This window comes from Cydia amplana, chromosome 2, assembly GCF_948474715.1.
Source record: "Cydia amplana chromosome 2, ilCydAmpl1.1, whole genome shotgun sequence".
Lineage (NCBI taxonomy): Eukaryota > Metazoa > Arthropoda > Insecta > Lepidoptera > Tortricidae > Cydia > Cydia amplana.
In genome coordinates, this window is record NC_086070.1 from 4008246 (window position 1) to 4030390 (window position 22145).

A 22145-nucleotide genomic window follows, 5' to 3' on the forward strand; every position below is an offset into this window, starting at 1 on the left:
AAAATGCCTCGACAAATGAAATACATTTGTTAAAATAAAAATGCGATGGAATTAAAGGCCTTTTCGTAAACGCTTGAAATGTTTAAATTTGGGTAGTATATCAACAAAAAAAAAGGCATAACACTAAAACGGGATATAATCGCACATAAGAAATAAGTAAGCTTAAAAAATTCCTACGCCGACCAAAAGTTTATTCAAAAGTACTTTTTGACAATTTAATTGTTAAAACTCAGTAAGGAAATTGCAGGTATAAAATTACGAAATTGCTACACGGTAATGTTTTCTTTAATTCAAGGTGTATCATGGTTATGCTCATTTTTGACGCTTATAATTCTATCTTCGATAGTGTAAATGACAGCCCTGCAGTTCCTGTGCTGCCGGCGACAGTACCATCTGGTCTTCAGTACGTTGTTTAGCATCCTGTGGTAGTGCGGAGTGAATATGTAGTTCTGGTAGAAGAGGCGCTTGGATTTACCTTCCCCGTATACTTGATAATATTCACCTGTATTAGACAGTTATTATAGTGTCATTTGTCTTAAGATTTAGGGGCCCACAAGAAAATATTTGCCACTACAAATAAAGTTCAGATAAGTATGTTAAAATAAAGATTAAAAAAGAAATGGAATAAAAGGCCTTTTCGTAAACGATTAAAAGGTAAGTTTATAAATATAATCGCACATAATAAATAAGCTTAAAAATTTTCTCCGATGACAAAAGTAATTTTTCAAAAGTACCTAAGTACCTAAAAGTATTTCATTTTATTTGGAAACTATTTAGAAACTCATTTTGTCAAGGAAATTGCAGGTATGAAATTACGAAATTGCTACACGGTAATGTTTTCTTTAATTCAAGGTGTATCATGGTTATGCTCATTTTTGACGCTTATAATTCTATCTTCGATAGTGTAAATGACAGCCCTGCAGTTCCTGTGCTGCCGGCGACAGTACCATCTGGTCTTCAGTACGTTGTTTAGCATCCTGTGGTAGTGCGGAGTGAATATGTAGTTCTGGTAGAAGAGGCGCTTGGATTTACCTTCCCCGTATACTTGGTAATATTCACCTGTATTAGACAGTTATTATCGTCTCATTTGATTTAAAATTTAGGGGCCCACAAAAAATGCCTCGACAAATGAAATACATTTGTTAAAATAAAAATGCGATGGAATTAAAGGCCTTTTCGTAAACGCTTGAAATGTTTAAATTTGGGTAGTATATCAACAAAAAAAAAGGCATAATACTAAAACGGGATATAATCGCACATAAGAAATAAGTAAGCTTAAAAAATTCCTACGCCGACCAAAAGTTTATTCAAAAGTACTTTTTGTCAATTTAATTGTTAAAACTCAGTAAGGAAATTGCAGGTATGAAATTACGAAATTGCTACACGGTAATGTTTTCTTTAATTCAAGGTGTATCATGGTTATGCTCATTTTTGACGCTTATAATTCTATCTTCGATAGTGTAAATGACAGCCCTGCAGTTCCTGTGCTGCCGGCGACAGTACCATCTGGTCTTCAGTACGTTGTTTAGCATCCTGTGGTAGTGCGGAGTGAATATGTAGTTCTGGTAGAAGAGACGCTTGGATTTACCTTCCCCGTATATTTGGTGATATGCGCCTAAGAAGAAAATTATAACCTATATATTGTCATTAGATCATAACGCTTAACTTTTTAAATCCGGTCACGCAAGTAGGTAAAATAAAAATAAACTTAAACGATAAAAAAAAATACTACAAAATGTATTCGATAGCTCGTATACATTGGGGTGTATTAAGACGTTTAAGGCGAAAACACACTTATCCCACGTACGCAACGTATGCAACGCATTATGACAATCTGAACCCTGAAAGTTGTATGCTTAGAACCATATTTGTCATGCGTTGCGTTGCGTATGCCAAGTATGTCTCTAAGCATACAAATTTCAGGGTTCAGATGTCATAATGCATTGCATACGTTGCATACGAGGCATTAGTGTGTTTTCGCCTTTAACTTTTAGAAGTACTTGTAAATTGAACAAAATACTTATACATATAATTCTATAGATTGACAGTGTACGGAACCAATCACAGCGCACCAAGTTCATTTGGTGATTTGATGATATAGACGGCACGCTGGTAGGAATCTAAAATAAATAATTAATAAAGTAATAAGGTTAAAAATCCAGAAAACGCTCGTAGGCAATTGTTAACTTTAAGGTCTCATTCTATTTCATTATCTGCAGTGCGAAAACTGTACAATTTTGGGTCAACTTCATAAACAAAAAGGTCAGTTAAAAACATTTATTTCTATCTAACGACACTGCGATGAGATACAGCTAGGGTTTGCAATCCGGATCCGAAATGTATGAAATAATCCGGATCTGGATCCGGATCCGGGGATATTCCCATACATTTCGGATCCGTCGTGCAAACCCTAGATACAGCTACATACATATAAGGCACAAAGTAGATTTTTTTAAGAAACTATCGGTTTTTTTTTAATTTATACCCCTTGGGTCTTCCTAGCTGTTTGGTATATTTTCCTGATTTGAGATGATTTCTGAGAGTTCTCCGAGGTATGCCGTAACGTGCAGCCGCTCGATGTTGGGTCAGCTCCTTATTTAGTACAGCATCCATTGCGGCGCGCATATTGGATTCAGACCAAAGGCCTCGCTTTTTCTGTCCAGAATAGTCGATGAACTCATATTTAACTAAAACAAAGAAGAATAATAATAGGTACTTAGATTATATAACATTGGCATTAAGTAAGTAAAGTTCAATATAGGTGGAGGATAAAATAGGCATTTATGTCCGAGTTATTATATACTCTGCCTTTCACTTCGATTACGAGGGAAATATACAAAATTATCAAAATGTAAGGATTTTTTACCATATTTATTCAAGACTAAAGAAACTCACAAGAAATGAGTAGGTAATACCTACTCGGGCCCACGTACGGCGGCGTGGGGAGGGAAGCGCACCAGCCCCCAGCTGCAGCATGGTATTTATGGCGAGTTTCGGATTTTATTACTAAGTCAATTAAGTCAATAAGGGTCGTGATAATTTTTTTTATGCTCTAGAGCGTAAAGAGTAACTTTAAGCATCCTGTAAGTAATTTTGATATTCATTATATGGACAATGAATTCAAAATTTAATTACACAAACGGATCTACCGCGATATAATTTCATTGTTTTTACCTTAAATTCCGACGTTTCAGCTGAGTTGCACCAGCTGTGGTCACGGAAAGACTGACGTCGCAGCAAATGTCAACGGAGATATAAATAAAACAACACAGAACTACCCGAAATTAGTTTATAAAAATGTTCGGGGTAGACAAAGGAATTGCGGGTAGCTGCAGTCAGTATACTGAAGAAGATCTCCATTAAGACTGTATACACGCCCTATATCTACTATGTAATATACAGATCTTTAGTGTAAGGCCTGAGTGGACGCTCGAGTTGGGCGTGCAGCGGGGCGGGGCGTGCGGCGTGCATGTTGAACAAATGCAAACGTATAGGATCGGCCTTAGTGCACGCTGCTCAAATCACTTGTTAGCCCGACGCCACGCTGCACGCCCCGCCAAACGCTCCGCTTCGAGCGTCCACTCAGGCCCACTGCACGCCCAACTTGAGCGCCCACTCAGGCCTTACACTTATGTGCACGTTTACGCACACCCGATGTGGTCTGGCCTCAAGGTGAGGTAAAACAAGGCACAGGGTACAAGTAAAACACGTGACCGTCAAAAATATTTTTTGATACACACTTTTATTGCCGACTGTACTTTCTCACCTGTACATGTCTAAACAGTGCTCTCGAGATCTTTCTAATAAGCCTAAACTCAATGTGTTTATGTTTTTCCATTGAAGAGTTCCTTTGGCTATATTCCGACTGCATCATCAGATCAGCTCCATGTTAGCATAATATTGCATTGTCATTGGAAATACGGAACTATACCAAATTTCAGCTCAATCAGACACCGGGAAGTGGTTCAAATTTAAGTTACAAGATTTGAAGCACATATATGTATATACAAAGAATACGCGCATAAATTATTACACACTTTTTATTAAAAAAGGGGTGATTTTCTTAATTTAGTCCGCTGCCTGGGTCGTCTTAATTATAGATACATATTTACTTAAACATTTGTACCTGTAAGTGGAAACTGAAAAAGTCACAACCAAATCCGAGATGACGAAATATATAATAAGTATTAATTTTTTATCTAGGTGATAAAATAATTGCGAAAAAAAAACAAATATGAATTCCTTTAAACTTGCAGGCAGTGTACATTTGTACAATACATAGGAAAGTATTTCACAAATACAATAATGAGGAAACAGTTAGGTAATGAAGAACCTATTATTGCTTTCAAAATTATAGTCTAAACTTACCAATAAGCCGCCCCTCCGAATTATAGGATTCACTTTCCTTTATTACTTAATCACAATCACTTACAAGAGTCACAGAGTCACAATCCAAAAATCTTACTTAGGTATCTATCATCACAACACTATGAAATACCTATCACAAATTTATCTATACAGACAAAACACACGTTAACGCTAGCGACTATCTTGCTCGCTCTCACGCGTTAATATATCCGTGAATTGAGAGACACAAAATTTTGCGATCTAGCGTCAAAACTTTGAATATCTACCCACGATGATATTTTTACCCGCTCTAATATTTTTAACCACTGCGAATAGGTAAGGTAAAAAAGAGGGTAACAGTCACAAAAACTGGCAGCGTGCAAGGGCAGGTATACAAAAGGGTCCCTTTATCGGAGTTTCGAAGTAGGGTCGCTTGCACCTGTCATTTGTAAGACCGACGACCCTATGGCGACTAACGTAAAACCATTATTGGTTGGTTAGTGGGACAATTTAAACGTTATGTTTTTTTTGCGCCTGGCTTTTTTTATGACTGGGCTTGACGTATTCTAAAATCTTAAGACACGTTTAGTATATAGTTTTATTTTTCATACATTATTTGAAACACAAGTGTATAATGTTTACAGATAATCTCGTCAACAACAAACTCCATGGTCTCGGAGAAGACTGGCTAGCCAGACGTAATTACACTTACATGTAAACTTAAGTAGCTACACGCGACGTGATTAAGTTTTTTTTTCTGCATTGTTTTTCTTTATGTACACTAGCCTTTAGGCTATTAAGATGCATTTTACTAACACACCTATAGATTATGTTGGTCCGAAATAAACAATTTTTATTTTATTTATAAGTCCCGCTTTAGCAAATAGTGAGTCATTGTTTGACTCGTTCTTTTCCTCACTTCTTCCGCTGTTTCCGTATGTTGGTCAGGTAGCTGTTCAGCTGCTGATCAACCAAGTCCAGTATTATTGGCTCGGGCTCTCGAAGACCACCTGAAACCAGACATTTTTCTTAGACCTGTTCAGTATTAGGTATTTTAATGGGCTCTCAATTTTCTACTAAAATTGTTGACTAGGAGCACGAAATTAATCTAATTTTAAGCTTATCTTTGGTTATAGGTATATCAGTTAGATGTACCTAATAACCATGTAAGGTAGGGTCGCCTAAGATCGGATGTGACATAACACCATTACATACACACCATTTGCTTGGTATGTGTGGGTGGGAGAAATTCATGCAAAAAAAATGAAAATTAAATTAAAGCATTATAAAAAGTTGGAGGCGCCGGGTATCGATCCCGGTACCTCTCGCATGCTAAGCGAGCGCTCTACCATCTGAGCTACGCCCCCGTGCTGGCTGCAGTTGAAATCCCACAAGCATTTAAAGAGAGAAAGCAGTTATAGTTACACTTGACACTGTGCCAAAAGTGGTATCATACTGATGTGAGTTCGCACGTCCGCTCGGTATGAGCGTGATTATGCTATATTCTAGCTAATCTAGCTAGCTCCGGAGCTGCGTGCGTGTTTAATTATATCATGAAAACGGTCAGATATAATGTAGATACATATATAAAGGTAGGTTATACCTCTTCGTTGATAAGACTAAAATAGTTCAAAAAGTTCGAAGAATCATGATTTTAAGAAATATTGTAACGAGCACAAATTACAGATTTATAAATTCATACAAATTAATTACATAAATACAGATATCGGACCAAATATGCCTTGTGAAAGGTAATTAAAGTAACAAACATACACAATAAAAGAAAATTCGTATTTATTTCAAAATTAGTTTTGTATTTTCTATTGTGGAGATATTATTGGAATAAATAAGACATTTAAATCAGTAAATACCTTAACTCGCATTTTAATTCTTCTGTTGATTAAGTACCTGTGAAGAAACGTACCTTATCAGTACTATTACCTTCTTTTTACATAGTTACATAAAATAAATCAACATCCCGGTTTGAGACTAGTTAGAACATAAACAAAAAATGTGCCATCACATACCATTATTTACAATACTAATTTAAGATTAAGTCTTATCATTGTCATTTAAAATTAATAAAACTGCCACTGTCATGATATGTGATAAAGCAAACGTCTCTTTTGAACACCGCACTCTGCGTCTGATACTGAGTCTCTACGACCCAAATTGAGTTAATATCACACGTGTGATACTATGGCTCACCACGGGTTAAACAATGATATCATATAACCGTAGATAGGTTATACTCATACTTGAGGAGCACAAAAAATACTTCCATATTTATTTCTGTGCCTACGAAGAAATCTTTTATTTTTGATAAATTTTCTCATTTCATCCATCTTTGTCCCACTCGTTGTTAAACATAAGGTCGTCTCTTTCTCTTTCGTTGTGCGGAAGCTCGTTAGCGCGTGCACATTTCTCGCTGGACCAGCCGCGACTAAAGGAAACTTGTCCAATTTGTCACAAGGTAAGCGCTTCAATTTTGGAACGCCTATAACCTATCTTGAGTTATAAATTATTGGGGTTAAAGATAATACCTGGACAAACATGACCATATCAAAATACAATCAGACGCTAAAGCGGCTAAGCCGGTGAGGTTTTGAAAACCTGCACACGCTTTTATTCTCTTAACAATAAACTTTACATATATTATGTAAACCATGTAATTCTATAAAGGCATGTATACATTAGTAAAAACAAGCACTTCTACAAATATTCTATTTAAGTCTATATGTTGAAAATATTTAATCACTCATGAGAGAAGCTGTTAGGTTAGGCACTTACTTATGTCCTATGTACGTATAATGGAAATCTAAGCACTATCGCACATTTTATACCAACAGAAAAGTACAAAATTATTATGCAGCAATAGCTAAACAAAATTATCTACGTAAAAATTATCACTAAACTGATCTATTGGCCCAGGAAAATAAAGCCAAAAAAGGGGTCAAACTTGGAATTAAAGATAATACGTTGGCAACTCGTATACACCGTCGTCATGACCTTCTTAAGGTTCCCTTAAAACCTTTAATATGCCTGAGCCATAATATAATTTCTTTTGTCACAAATAATTATTGAACACTAACTTATTAAACTTGTAAAATAAAAATCACCTCTTTAATAGCATCAAAGCTTTATAATACTTAAAAAAAATCCGCCTCTTCCCAGCTTCCCACAGACTTTTTGAAGTGAAAACTTCTTTAGCGGCGCTGTGCACTTTTTTTGAGGTGGGGAAAAAATGTTAAACTCGCGACAGATCCCGTGACCGTAAGACGGTCACGCGTGACCGTAAGACGGACACGTGACCTGATCGAAAAACTGTTACAATGTCATTGAGTTTTTCTTTATTGATTTAAATGCCATCTAATGAGTTTCCCTCTAACTGGTATTAATATAACTCGAGTACTAACAGTGATGTGCTTAGGGGTTTCAACTTTCAAGTAATGCGACGAAATAACGTTAACCTCAATTATATTGATTAATGATGAAGAAATTGATATTCCGATGTATGAACTTCTTTTGCTTTTTTTTATTTATTTGACATTTAGATTTTATTCTAGAAACATTCTAGACTAGTATTTTTTTATACAATTTTTTTCATGTTTGACGATCCTTTTGTGAAATTCTTAAATTTGTGTTAAATTTGATTTGTATAATAATCCAATATTATTATGGAATAATAACATCAATAAATTGCTCTGATAATTAGCTTAAGATAATATTTATGTTAACGATTCATAAGTGCTTGTTGCTAGGCCTACATGAATAAAGTATATATAGTGCTGCAGACATTTTGGACTAGTCATTGAGTTTTCACTTCTGCCGGCACTCCCGGAGTGCAACCCGTTGTTGTTGTTTTTTCAAGCCTATCTGAGTGTCCAACTGCTGGGCAAAGGCCTCTCCCCTTGATTTCCACGACTCGCTATTTGGTGTTTCCTCTGGCCAGTTGTTCAGGAAGCTGTCCAGTTCATCCCGCCACCTCCGTTTAGGCCTGCACCGTCCACGTTTCTCTACCGGCATCCACTTGGTGGCTAAGCTAGCCCACCTCTCCTCCCACAGACTAACAATCATATAATCAATGGTTATGCTGATTCTTAATAAAGATGATTTCATCCTCAACCATGTGTAAGACAGCTCTGCACCCCCTCGAGTTGTGTGTGGAGCACATCCACCGCGACTTGGCGCCCCCCAGCTTCTGGAACCCGAATGTGTAGCGGCCGAGCTGGATGAGCTTGCGGCCTCGGCGTGACGTCACGAAATGAGGTACTGGAAAAGATGAGGTGGTTAGGATCATTCTAATGTTTGGTAAACCATTTACAAGATTTTAGCCTTGTAAATAAGTGGTTGACATACAAAACGAATCTTACTGAGCTTTTTCTTTAACCTTTTCCACGCCGTGTCCAACACAAAAGCTGTCTCTCAGACGCCACGTCATCGAAGTGTCAAAACTGAAATGGAACTTTATGCATATGCACCTAGGTCTATGTTGCTCCGGTTGTTGTCATAGACCACAGTCTATGACCGATTAATACGTCTTTGGCGTTGGACCTGCGGTGCGTATATATCGGTCATTGGCGTCCAAAAGGTTAAACAGTAACACAGTACATGTAAGTAGGTAAAGATAAACACATGTTAGTGCAACAATGCATTCAATAGCTATCTTAAAAATGTAATGTTAGAAATAAGCATGTAAGCAAATTATGTATCCAGGTAGCAGTAAGATTTGTTTATTTAATTTTTAAGAACCAATATGTATATACCATAGAATTAAGTACATATACTTGTAAACCAAAAATAGTTCTGCAAATTTACTATTTTCGTCTCAAAAAAAAGGAGAGAGTTGTAGTGAGGCCACACAGCTGACCACAGCTGATCAGCTGACAAATAGATAAATTATAATTCTTTATCACGCTTCAATAATAATCGGCATTCCAATGTAACTCGAGACGACACAATAAAATATATAATTAATATTATTATGATTCATTGCGATTTTCCACATGATTGAACTCAGACAAAGGATGTAAATTAGTATATAAGGCCAACAGTTTTCTATTAAAGTATTCATTATTTACCCGACTATAGTGGTGTTACTTTCTACCCTTCCGCATCATATTTCAGTTCGTAATCCGAATAGAATAATATCTTGGCTTCAACATGACTTTAACTTTGCCAAACCGAATTTGATTTTATAGAATCGATACTTGCTAGTCTTATAAGATAACGCAATGGTGTAGGCAACTAGGCACTAGTTTATCACAGTTCAGCTGGTTCTGTATCTTTTATTCTAAATTCTAGATTATAAGTGAACAGTAACATGTATACATAATAGCGTAAGCGCCAACCGCCATAAGGTACCTTTACCCGTGGGACGTCACAAATAATAACATATATACCCCCTGAACTTGCAAAAGCTTATAGGCAACTCTCACCATATTAATAGATATCATTTGGATGTTTACGATATTTGAACAATAAAAAGCCTGAGTAAACTAAAACATGCAATTATTTAATAAATCGTATGACTGAAGCATAACTGACGATAACTTAATGTAATTTCCTCCACCTACTTATTAAATTCATAATTTTTAGCGATGCCATACAGCATTTAATCTTTTCTTAAAGTTAAGACTACTACTTAAAAATGTATGTACTTAATCGACTAAAAATGTGTTATAGAGTAATGAACAAAACAAAACGTACTTACTGAAAAAGTACAATTCTGAGAACATAAAACATTTACTTCGGGCACTTATGATTTACATGGCCAAAATCACAATTGGCTATCCTAGTGGTCAAATCAGCTTCTTTTATAGAACTGTCAAAACGAATTGCCAATATGGAATTTATATGAAAAGGAGTATAGTGACGTCACAGTCAACTCTTCAACTTTTTATATTTCTATCCGATTTATTAAATAGAAATTGTGTTTCAAAATAAGTGCTCTTAATGCGTGTAATGTATCATAAATAATTTTATAGACTTACATTACATTTCAAATAAGTGCTATCTATGTACATATTTCTAATAATTATCTGGTGCTTTATTTCGCGCACGGTGCGAAATAATTTATTTTAACGGTTATCTACAGAAAGATAATTCGAAAGCTTAAATAGATTAAGCTTTCGAATTATCTTTCTGTAGAGGGTTATAGCTATTAGTATCTAGTTACGTTTCCAGCTGCTTCTGAATTTGATTGACCTGTCGACACTGCACGCTCCATTTTCTAAGTTTATCCAAATATTCGGTGTACTTCACAGGGTCTGCTTTTAATTCAGTGAACCTTACTCGCTCACTGAGAGCATTCTTCGCCTCTTCTACTGGTGACATCGATTTAACAAAGATTTTGACACCTGTGACAATACAGAAGAGTTAATTAAAAAGCGTGAAGAAACGTTAATTGAGTTTGTAACTATGTATGCAGATTATTAAATGGTCTTCTCTTTCATACGATTCTGTACTTATATCATTTTAATAATTTCTGACATTCGTGAAATAAACAAGAAATTATTAATATTTAGAGACTATTCCATTGCCTGAGCGTTCTTAAAGCATAAGTATAGGGAGAGCCTACCGCAAAAAACGAGAATGGAACTTTCGTTAACTGCTTCTATATCGCTCTTGCATATTCGAGCATTATAGAGGCAGTTACACAAAATTGTTTTTCCCGCCAGAATGTCTGGAATCGTGTCTTAGGATCCTAAGCGAAGGAAAATAATTACCATACTACTTTCAATCCTATTTTTTAATAATAACAGAAACAATATTTATAAACAATCAACATTTATTAACATAAAGGCCACATCACCAAGGAAACAAGTCGTTCCTCAATTGGTTAAAAGTCGGATCATGGTTATGGTCGTTCCTGACCGACACTATAGTGTCATCCACGGTATAGATAACAGCTTTACACCCGCGGCAGAAGTTGGTCGAACACACCCATCTCTTCTTCAAGGATGGCGGCCCTATGGTCTGCTCACGCTTCTTGTGGTAAAAGGTGAAACCACCTAAACTTATCAGGGTATTACCACGCTGTGACGTCACGAAGGTCGCTGAAAGATAAGATAAGGTTACAGTTAACTGAGACTAAAAGTTAAACTTGACAGTGAGAAACAAATTATGAGAATCAAAAAATCTATGATTATTACAAAATTAAACGAACTTAGTCGAAATACATAGAATCGTGCGGTACCTACACGTATTGAGTTAGATATTAATAACCTTTGATGCTTATATCTCATATGGTATTATACTGTTGGTAACTGTAACAAATGAAACCCCTGAGTGTATAATCATAATATTTTACTGCTGTCGTTAACAAATAGCTTCAATCTTGTACAATTTTAATAGAAGGCATAAAGTTAAGCGATAAAGTACATCATGCAAAATAATTATCACGATAAAATTATGAAATTCATAAGTAACAACATCTGTAGGGCGTCATCATTCCACAAGTCAACGAATATACCTACTGGTCGGGCGTAAAGGTGACGTCAACATTAACAAAATGCAAGTTAATTTGGCTTAATATTTTATAAAGAGCTTTTAAAAAAAAAACTGAAAATCAGAACAACCTTTATGGCTGGTTAATGTGGAAATCTATGAACGCCACCACATGTTGAAAGCCTAACCTAACCTAATCACTATCATCAATTCTGTCTTTCTCTTCTTCAAACAAGATGGTAACTTTCTGCGGTGGTATTTTAACCATACGGCCATCCATCTTTATACCATGGTCATGCTTCCCATCGTAGGAAACGATAGTTTCTCCAACGGTGGTGACTTTAGCCTTGCAGTCGCGGTTGGTGGAACACACCCACTTGGTCTTCACGTATGGGGATCTTCGTCTGGAGTCGCGTTTCTCGTAGAACTTGAAGCCGTCGATGATCAGGTTTTTGCTGCCGCGGTTGGAGATTACGAATGACACTCGTGCTGTGAAAGACAGGTGTGCTTTAGCTTCTTCACCGAATACCACCATATACAGTCAGCTACAGAGACAGTTGACCCCCCTGCAAACAAACTTCTATGCAGGGCGGAGTCAGGTATCTCTGCAGCTGACTGTCCAAGGAGCATACTTTAGAGAGTTTAGAGGCTACGATTGGTGAGTAAAAGGTAACTGTAGACTCAGACTATTTATTCCATATTAATTAGTACTTTAATAAGCGTAATAGGTACTACATTCTTAATCTATAGCAATGCAGGCATAATCGGCGGCAACAACGACGCCGCCATAGCGCGCTGGCCACGACATTGCGCGACTGACTTCGGCTAAGGCGACAACATAGGATCAGGGGCGTATTTACCCTAGGGCCAAGGGGGCCATGGCCCGGGGCGGCAGGCTCGCTGCTTTTTCTGGGCGCCTTTTATAATCAAATTTAGCTATATTTTTTATTATATTTTAATTGACATTTAAATTAATAAACAAACGAACGCTTCAAACCCCACCAATTGCTTAAAATATCTACCAACAAGTACCTAAATTAAGCAACATTTTCGTTCAAGAAGTATTAGTACGGCGTGATCAGTTGTTAGCCGGGTTGAGGAAGCGCAAAACGTCATACGACGTAGTAACGGCCAATTTTGTCTTCTTAGGTAAATTAGACACAATGTCTGAGGCAGAAGTCAGGAGTGCCGTAAACCTTCAAACAGTATATCCGTTAGATCTCGCGGTAGACCTACAAGAAGAATGTGTTTTATTAAAACATTTTCTGACCGCCTACGAAAATAAAATCAGCTTAAGGCCTCCTACTAACGAGCGCTTTTTCAACGCGCGTTAAAAAAGCGCTTGAATCCGTCCATACGCTAAATTCGATTTAACGACCAACGCTTAAAGTTGAAAATCCAACAACGCTTGATAAAAAGCGCTACCGCCATTGTGTGAATGTTTCCATTTGTGTCCTTCAAACGCTTTTTTAACGCGCGTTGAAAAAGCGCTCGTGAGAATGAGGCCTAAGGCAAGTAAGCTTACTCATAAAAAGGGCCTTAAAGAAGCATTCCCATATGTAGAAATTGCACTGCGCATTTTTCTTTGCACCGCAGTGACTAATTGCAGTGCAGAACGATCATTTTCTGCACTCAAAAGAATAAAAAAAATATCTACGTTCCAGGGCCCGGCCACATATATGTCAGCGGTGCGACGCCGCCGCCGCCTAGGGCTTCCAATACCGGGATCCCGGGATCCCGTCGTTTTAAACGCATTTTTCAATACCGGTATTTTTAAAGGCAATACCGGGATCCCGGTATTTTAAAAAATGAGGGAAATGCGCAGTATAAACCCCTTAAATCCATTATATTCGGCTGTATCAAAAAGCTTACTAAACGTCAGACGCATCTAGAGTTAGACCAAGAAAAGTCTGCAACCATTTTGATAACACGCGCAGTGCATGTGTTATATTAAACGTCAAACTTCTATGAAATTATGACGTACAAATAACACTTGCACTGCGTACTGCGTATACTATCAAAATCGTTGCAGACTTTACTTGGTCTAACTCTAACTGGTCTCTAGCCCGCATTTTATTATTGAAACAAGATCGTTGCCTAATGCGTCAGATAAATATTTGGTGGTTGGTGGTGGATGAATCCTGAAGTTATGTGAGTGATGAATATGATGATAGTGACTTTAACATTAACATAATTCGTTCTTATAATTTTATCAAAAAATAAAACGAAAGAGCAAGGATAACTGTAATAATGGCTAACCAATTTTGACGGAAATTTTAAAAATGTTGTCTGGTTGGTTAAGTTGGACTACAAATGTGACTGGTGAGGTGAAGTCAACAACCTGGAGTGTGAAATAAAATTATTGCAGATGGCGGCATTGATTGTTTATTGTTGTAATAGCTTTTAGGACATATCTGGTATTCCAGTGAGCCTTTCTAAGTCCCCTTTTTAATAAAACTATATATTTTAAGCGATTCATATCCAATACCGGGATCCCGGGATCCCGGTATTGCTGAAGACAGTTTCGGTAAGAGGCCGGTATCGATTTTAGTCGCAAAAATGTAAAATTGATAGATTGAGTCGATGAAATTGTCCACCTTTTGTTACGTAATAGAAACAACAAGTACTGGTATCTATTAGCACGTCTTCTTATCTTGCATTTGTACAGATCATTTTTTTGAAAACTGACTCACTAAATTAGTAATGATTTTTTTTCTGATGGACGTTTAGGTAAACGCGCGTAAAGCACTGATTTAGTCGATCTTATTTGTAAATTTCGTAAAGTTTGGACTGCTAAAAATGGTAATTTTGTATTACACATATCCTGTACTCCAACTTTCATAGACTACATTTTTGTTATATGATATTGAACAAGAGTAAATGAAAGTTAGACGAAATCAATTTTCACCAGAAATTACTTGAAAACAAGTGAACATTTTTCGTGAAAATCGACTTAATTTCAACGTAATTTTGATTCTTAAACAATCTACAACATTTCCTGAAACTGTTCTTATACATCATTTTTTATAATTTATGACTATAATTTTTTGATGAATTTTTAAAAACTGCCCCTTCTCGTCATATATTTCCGGTGACGCACGCTTGGGACCTGATTATTAAAAGGCAAGATGAGAAGACGTGTTAATAGAAACCAATACTTGTTATTTAGATATTACGTAACAAAAGGAGTACAATTTCAACGACTAAATCTATCAATTTTACATTTTGGCCCTAAAATAGTTAACGGAGCCTTAATGCCGCGCGGCGTCGCCCGCCGCACCACAATATTTAGCGGTGCGCGGCGCCTTCATAGCGATAGCGGTTCGCCAAAAAACGCTGCAAATGGTGTTAAAGGTATGAAAATCGGTACGATTGATCTTTAGGACATTTGAAACAATTTGACCCGAAGCACCAACAAATAAAAAAAAACGAGAGGAGTTATGACGTCATCTTTTTTTTGTATAGAATTAAAAAAAAATTTAGAAACCTATCGTGTGTGGTATTACACGAAAGGTCTTTCTGAGCCGATTCCAAAAATGTATCACATCATTACATTTGAGTTTTAAATTATAATAAAACTAATTTTCAAGACGTACCAAGTTTGAGCTTCTCCAGATACAATACCGTTAATTTTTTTTGGAAAGTATACCTCAAATTATACCTTTAAATACGAGGCGTTGAAGATGACTGAAAATAAATTTTATAACTGTTTTCGAATGTCTGTGCCGTGTTTTGAAGAACTTTTAAGCAAAATATCACCTCGACAACAGCAAGAACAGAACACGTGTGAGGGGATTCATGTCTGATCAAACAACTGGTAGTCGAATTTTTATTCTTTACTATGCAGCGCGGCATCGCACGCGGCGACGCACGCCGCTCGGCGACAACGCGCGCGGCGCCGCGCACCGCTTTGAGGCGCCGCCAGGCGGCACCGCTAAATTTTGCGGTGCGGCGGGCGACGCCGCAGAGCAGTTTGCGGCGCCGCGCGGCGGCGGCGGTGTCGCACCGCTGACATGTGGCCGGGCCCATCAGCGAAGAGCGCCTGAATAGCTTAGCTCTTCTTAATATGGAAGCTAAGCTAAGCTAAGCTATAATATGGAAACGTTTTAAATTACGACAGATTCATTGATGATTTTGTCAACCAATTTGTACATAGGAAAACAATGTAAATGCCTATGTGAGTAAATGGTAAATGTTTAGTTTTTTTTTATTTCACACCCCAAAGGTACTTGTTGCAGGTGTCCTAAATAAAATACTTTATCGTCACTGATGAAGGGGGGCGGCAAATCAAAATGGCCCGGGGCGCCAAATTTGTAAATACGCCTCTGCATAGGATGGAGCGAGCTACAGCGATCGGACCTTTTGTTCCCACCTATAGTTGTCGCCTAAGCCGAAGCCAGTCGCGCAATGAACGTCGAGGTTTGCGGTCACGGTTCTCAAAATGGAGGAGGATGGTTGTGACAATTCTTCTTGCTTATTATTTCATCGTCATACGTATGCACAACTGCCTTGCACTGCTTCTTAAACATGGAACACCTCCAACGTGTCTTTCTGCCGGTTTTATAGTAGACATAGAATCGGTAACCACCGAAGGACAGCAGGCGAGTACCCTTTGAGGTTTGCAAGTAGTGTGGTTGTGCACCTTCACCCAAAAAACAGAATCAAAATACATGAACTGCTAGTAACCTTAATGTTATGAGGTCTAAAAGATCTATGTCGATTGGTGAAACTTAAAAAAAAGTAGTTAATAATTTGTATAATTAAAATAAAACTTCGGTATTTGTTTTTCTAATAAGTAGCTGTTTGTTTATCAAGTTATTGATTTGATGGACTTTTTTGTAATATTAAAATTTAAGTGTAAAAGACATTCATCATTTAGATATGATAATTATCATATATTTTATTATATGCAACACAACATATAACAAAAGTTTGTGGTACTTCATTTATTACCCTTAACAACATATGTATAGTCACACATATTCGTTAGAATGTCAAACGATACCTACTAATATCGTCAGGTGACAAACTCAACTCACTAATTACTAAAAAATATTTAAACAAAAATCAAACTTCTTTTAGTACTAATATGGTTCACTATGGCTATGAACTTGGGGTGATAGTGAGTTTTGGTTGTCACGTGACGATATATGGGCTAAAATTATACGAAATGTAGTGCACCCTTATTATTCATAATATGCATCGGAGGATGATTATGGCCGTTCTTCTCTGCTACCACGTCATTTTCATACGTGAAGACAACGGCTTTACACCCGATGCTGTATTTTGAGCATCTCCAGCGTATCTTCGTTGACTGCTTAGCCTTCAGCCGCTCGGCTCGCATGTGGAATCTGTAGCCGCCGATGAATAGATACCGGGTACCGCTGATGGTGGTTTCGAAATACGGTTTCGTGCCTAAAAAGGAATAAAATAAAATTAAAAACAATACTTCACCCAATGAAACTTCATCTGTTTCACTGCATTGGGTTTATATTGATAAAACACGCCTAAGAACCACTGCTAGAAAAACTGCTTTTCAAATAATAAAAAGGCGCAAATCGGTTCACTTGTTTAAGAGCTACGGTGCCACAAGAAACACACACATAGTAGTCAAACTTACAGCACCCCTCTTTTTTGTGTTGGAGGTTAAAAAGGGTCTCTATTGTTTCCCAAAAAGTTTTAAGTCATACTGTATTGTTTGCTCGCATTTTCGTTAGTCATAATTTAGTTGGTTCAGAAGCGCGTCACTTTTCAGGATTGCCATAAAACAAACCTAACCTGAAAAGTTAACGGTTTCAGTTTTAGGACTAATGATAATGTGACAAACAGTACATTATGACTTAAAACTTTATGGGAAACAAAGGGACCCCGGTTAAAAATTATAAAGTTGTGGAATGAGCCGTTTTGCCGGCACGTGAGATCAATAACCCTGAACAACAAATATGATAAAAAACATGCTTAGTTAGCATTTGTCTTTATTTCTACGCAAATTCCGGAATATATTCTAAGCAGAGCAATGAAATACTTCCTATAAGTCAGCCAATCCTAGTTGTTATTTACAAATGGTTGTGTAAATTCTTCTCTGATATGACCTCATCATAAGACGAGTACACTACAGCTTTGCATCCACTTTTGTATTTCGAGCACCGCCAATGTATTTTCATGTTTTTACTGTTCTGATGCCATTTGTGAAATCTGTGACCATGAATATATAAATGCTTAGTGCCGTGTTTTGAAGATTCGAAGTATGGCTTTAGACCTGAAAAAAAAATTGTATTTTAGAATGTTTGGATCCAAAACAACAAAGAGAAAGGCAAATTTTTGAATTGGCTTTAGTACGACCTTGACGTTTGTCTATGGCGCACACAATGTATAACACGCACGACTTTTACTTCATTGCGCATGCACCAATCACCTTGTGTGTCACCCTGAAAACGGCGTGGGTCATATATTCATACCATGGTCAACGTTGGCGCAAGTCTAAGCTTTCGTACCTCTGTACCATCGTATGCATTGTTCCGTATCTGTTTTACGCCTATTGTATGACGGAGAGTACCTACAAGGAGAGTAGAGTGTAGATAATGCAATCTCGAACCAAGATTGGCGATTCAAGATCTCGCGCGAAAAATCTGAATCGAAATTGGAGGCGTATTCTTATTTTAAAATATGAAATTAAACATTTTTTAGAATTTTGGAAGCCCAATATTATTAAGGATATAATTGTGGAATACGATTTTTAAAAAGTGGCGATATTGTAAAACAAAAGGTGTTTTACAACGACACCGGACGGGCAACCTGTGTTAGTTAATTATGCAAGCATAATATATAAAGAAAAGTTAAAATATTTACAGATTTAATACGTAAAAAACTTTATTAGAAACAAATAATGAAATAGGCCAGTACATGACTGAACTATGATACATTAACTGAAAAAAAAACTTAAAGTAAAAAATAACTAAGTAAGTACAATCAATTCTCCCAACATAAAAAAGTAAGTGACCCGTTTTAAATATACCACCACCTTGTAAAATAAGTAAGGCCAATACGTGTAAGTGTAAACAGGCACCAATATGTAAGCCAGTCACACTTATCCCGCAGTTGGCCTTATTTTAATCGGTATAAGTATACAAAGGATAATTAAAAAACTCGCCATGTGAAGAATTTTTATCTATCAAATGAGGGTGCGTCGGGGGGTGATTATGGCAGTTCCTTTCCGAAACCACATTATCTTTATATGAAAACACTACTGCTTTGCATCCTTTACTTTTCTTGGTGCACTTCCAACGAATTTTGGGAGATTTTTTATGTTTTCGTAACCACGTGCGAAATCGGTGACCACGCATGTATAGATGTCGATTGCCGTTTTTTGAGGTTTGGAAGAAGTATGGTTTGTACCCTGAAAATTAATTTTGATTGTTGAGTGTTAGGAAGTCAATAGTTATTTTTGAAACAATTGTGGAATACGATTCTTAAAGAGTGGCCATAATGGTAAAAAAGAGGTGTTTTAGTTGTATTGTAAGTGTCGTGTTGGACACCAGACGGGAAACCTACTTCAGTTATTTTTACGAGCAAATGAAGAAAACTTAAAATTAAATTATAAACTTTATTATAAACCATCATCTATATGTACTATAAGTATATAAAAATCAATCTTTATTTCCCTATTGGTCCCGGAATCACGCGTGAACGGGTAGCCCAATTTCGCTAATTCTTTTACAGTACATATGCACCTACTTTCCCGCACTAGTGCGTAAATAAGCACTTTTCGTTGCTATGTCAAATATTTAAAGGGGCATATGTACTGTAAAACGTTGTACGATACGCGTACGAATAGGTGATTCGCAACTCGTGTCGATTTAAAACCCTCCCTTCGGTCGTGTTTTAATTTATCGCCACTCGTTTCGAATTTCCTCTTTTCCGCACTTGTCTCGTAAATAGCTATTTTGTTGCGTTTGTCAGGAGAAGGTTCTTATGAAAGAAAAAAAATAATAAAGTACCAAAAACTTAAAGGTAAAAATTACTAAAATAAATTGTCCAAACATGATTTAAATTTGTATAATAGGTATTTCTGTGTTAATTCGTTTGTTCGTTCAAAACCTGTAAAGGTGACGTTCGGATGTCAACTGCAAAACCGTATAACTGTTGCAGCGTCGTTTTCTTCTTTGATAAACTGAGTGATGTTTACCTCCGCATTAATGCCACGATTATGACGTTCATTCCATCACTCAATTTATCAAGGAAATTAAGGGTAACATTCCATTTCTGCCGCAGCTGCACTACTGGTACTGAACGCGTCGCCGTTACTGTCAATTTCCATAGTAAAATGAACAGTAGTGTAGCTGCGGTTGGAAATGGACTGTCACCTTAAAGGTAACAGTCCATTTCCAACGACAGCTGCACTAGTGTTGCGACGATACTGTCATTTATTTTACTATGGAAATTGACAATAACATCGACGTGTCGGAGCAGTAGTGCAGCTGCGGTCAGAAATGGAATGTTATTTTAAGAGTTATGCAGCTGCAGTTGACATCCGAATGTCACCTTAAGACATCAGGTATAAACACAAGAGTTGTTCAGGAGAGCCTAGAACGTTCCTCAAGATTGCATCGGAGGCATTGACATAGATATCTAAGGGACTGGCTTTACGGGCAATAATAATGAGGCATGACAGGGGCCAGTACAGCGGTGCGAAATCGCTACAACGCGATTGGTAGATGAGTTCGCATCACGCGCGCGATTGGTTGACGAGTTCGCATTACGCGCGCTATTGGTCGCAACTAGTTGCGTTAGACTGCACGATTGGCTGGAATTCGTGAGTAGCACCGCTGAACTTGTACCATTTTTAGTGCCCCATTAGCCCGTCCTTAGATATTATACGTCAATGATCGGAGGATGATTATGACAATTCTTCTCCGATATCACCATATCTTCATACGAGTACACGATTACTTTGCACCCAGACCTGTATTTAGAGCATCTCCAGCGTATCTTCACAGGGTTTTGGCAGTATTCCCTTGCATTCTGCAGCCACATGTGGAAGCGGTAACCACGGACGTATAGATGACGAGTACCGGTTGTTGAGGTTTCGAAGTAGTATGGTTTTATACCTGAAAATGTAACTGAGTTTTTACTTAGAATCGATACATTTATTAAGCATACATTTAAGGATCATCAATATTATGATATCAACCGAAAGAATACTGGACAAATTGCGTTTTTCATAGAGTTGATAAAGACGGTCTCCTGGTAGGTAGCTTGGCTAAATCGTAAGTCGACCTTGTTGGGGCACACTGCTCTTACTCTCATATCTGCTCGTCGCTCAAAAACCTTGATGAATCCTTTATTTGGGTAAGATTTAACTTACTCTAAACAAAGTATCGTAACATATCGTAACGCTTGGACTTAATAAATCGAGTTCTAATCAGGACAGCAATGTGGCAACGAAAGCAAAGCAATTTATCAGGATATGGACAGTAATATTGCAACGCTGCAGTCGCATTCCAAATGCATGTAACGTGTATTTTTATCTCCTTTATTCATTAAAGATCTTAGATTAGGTTTTTACCAATATGGATAATAATATAATAGTATTTTATGCAACAGAGGGGTCAAAAAAGGCGAGTGGCGTGAGTAACAATTTGAGGCGAAGCCGAAAATTGTTCATAAAGAAGCCACGAGTATTTTTTGACTCAGTTAAACAACGTTGCATGCAATACTTTTTCTACGACCAAGCACTTACATTGAAATAAAACAGTAAATTTAACAAATATTTTTCATTCAAGAAGTAAGAATGGAGGGAACGGGCGTGAAAAGAATGAATGAAATAAAAAAACATGTCTATGGTTCACTCATCTGTCAGAGATGACAATTAAAATTAGGTTGGCAACACTGTCTTTCATTCAATATTTTTAAGTGGTTATTACACGAAGTATAGTAAAATCGCCAAAAAGATACTGCGTGTATGCGCAAATACTTTTTTGGGGAATAGACTAAAGACTTGTCTTGACAACTATAAGATAGGGGTTTAAAGGTGTGTGCACGACCCTTTAAATGACAAATAAAAGTACGGGAGTAGAAAAAATATGAAAACACGAGCGGCGTTGGTTGGTGGTTATTTTTCCAAACAATATTGCATAAAAATTCAAAACGTAAATTCAGTTAAAGCTCTGAGTATGCAAGTCAAATAAAGTAAAATATAATTTTATCATCAAAACAGTTAATATTGAATTATATAAATATGTAGGTAATACCTACACAAACTACACAGTATTTATATTAACACACAGGACGAAGTCCTCCATTAACTTAACGCCATAAACTCTTTAACTTTCATCAGCTCCGACGGAGGA

At 37.0% G+C, this 22145-nt stretch overlaps 1 protein-coding gene and 1 non-coding gene across 5 annotated transcripts in view; both read right to left on the reverse strand.

The window, feature by feature from the left end:
• LOC134661654 (protein tramtrack, beta isoform) overlaps window positions 1-22145 on the reverse strand; it is a 506900-nt gene that overhangs the window by 23646 nt on the left and 461109 nt on the right. The window contains exon 5 of one of the 4 annotated variants that reach the window (XM_063518012.1): window positions 11126-11405. The exons of 2 other annotated variants lie outside the window; for them this stretch is intronic. In XM_063518012.1, coding sequence (XP_063374082.1) covers window positions 11158-11405 — 248 coding nt within the window. In that variant the 3' untranslated portion in view covers window positions 11126-11157. Of the gene's footprint in view, window positions 1-11125; window positions 11406-16948; window positions 17212-22145 lie in introns of those variants that run through there. One more of the 4 variants, XM_063517968.1, reaches the window with a different exon arrangement.
• Window positions 5642-5714, reverse strand: Trnaa-agc (transfer RNA alanine (anticodon AGC)). Its single transcript has one exon. It is a non-coding gene; the product is annotated as a tRNA-Ala (tRNA).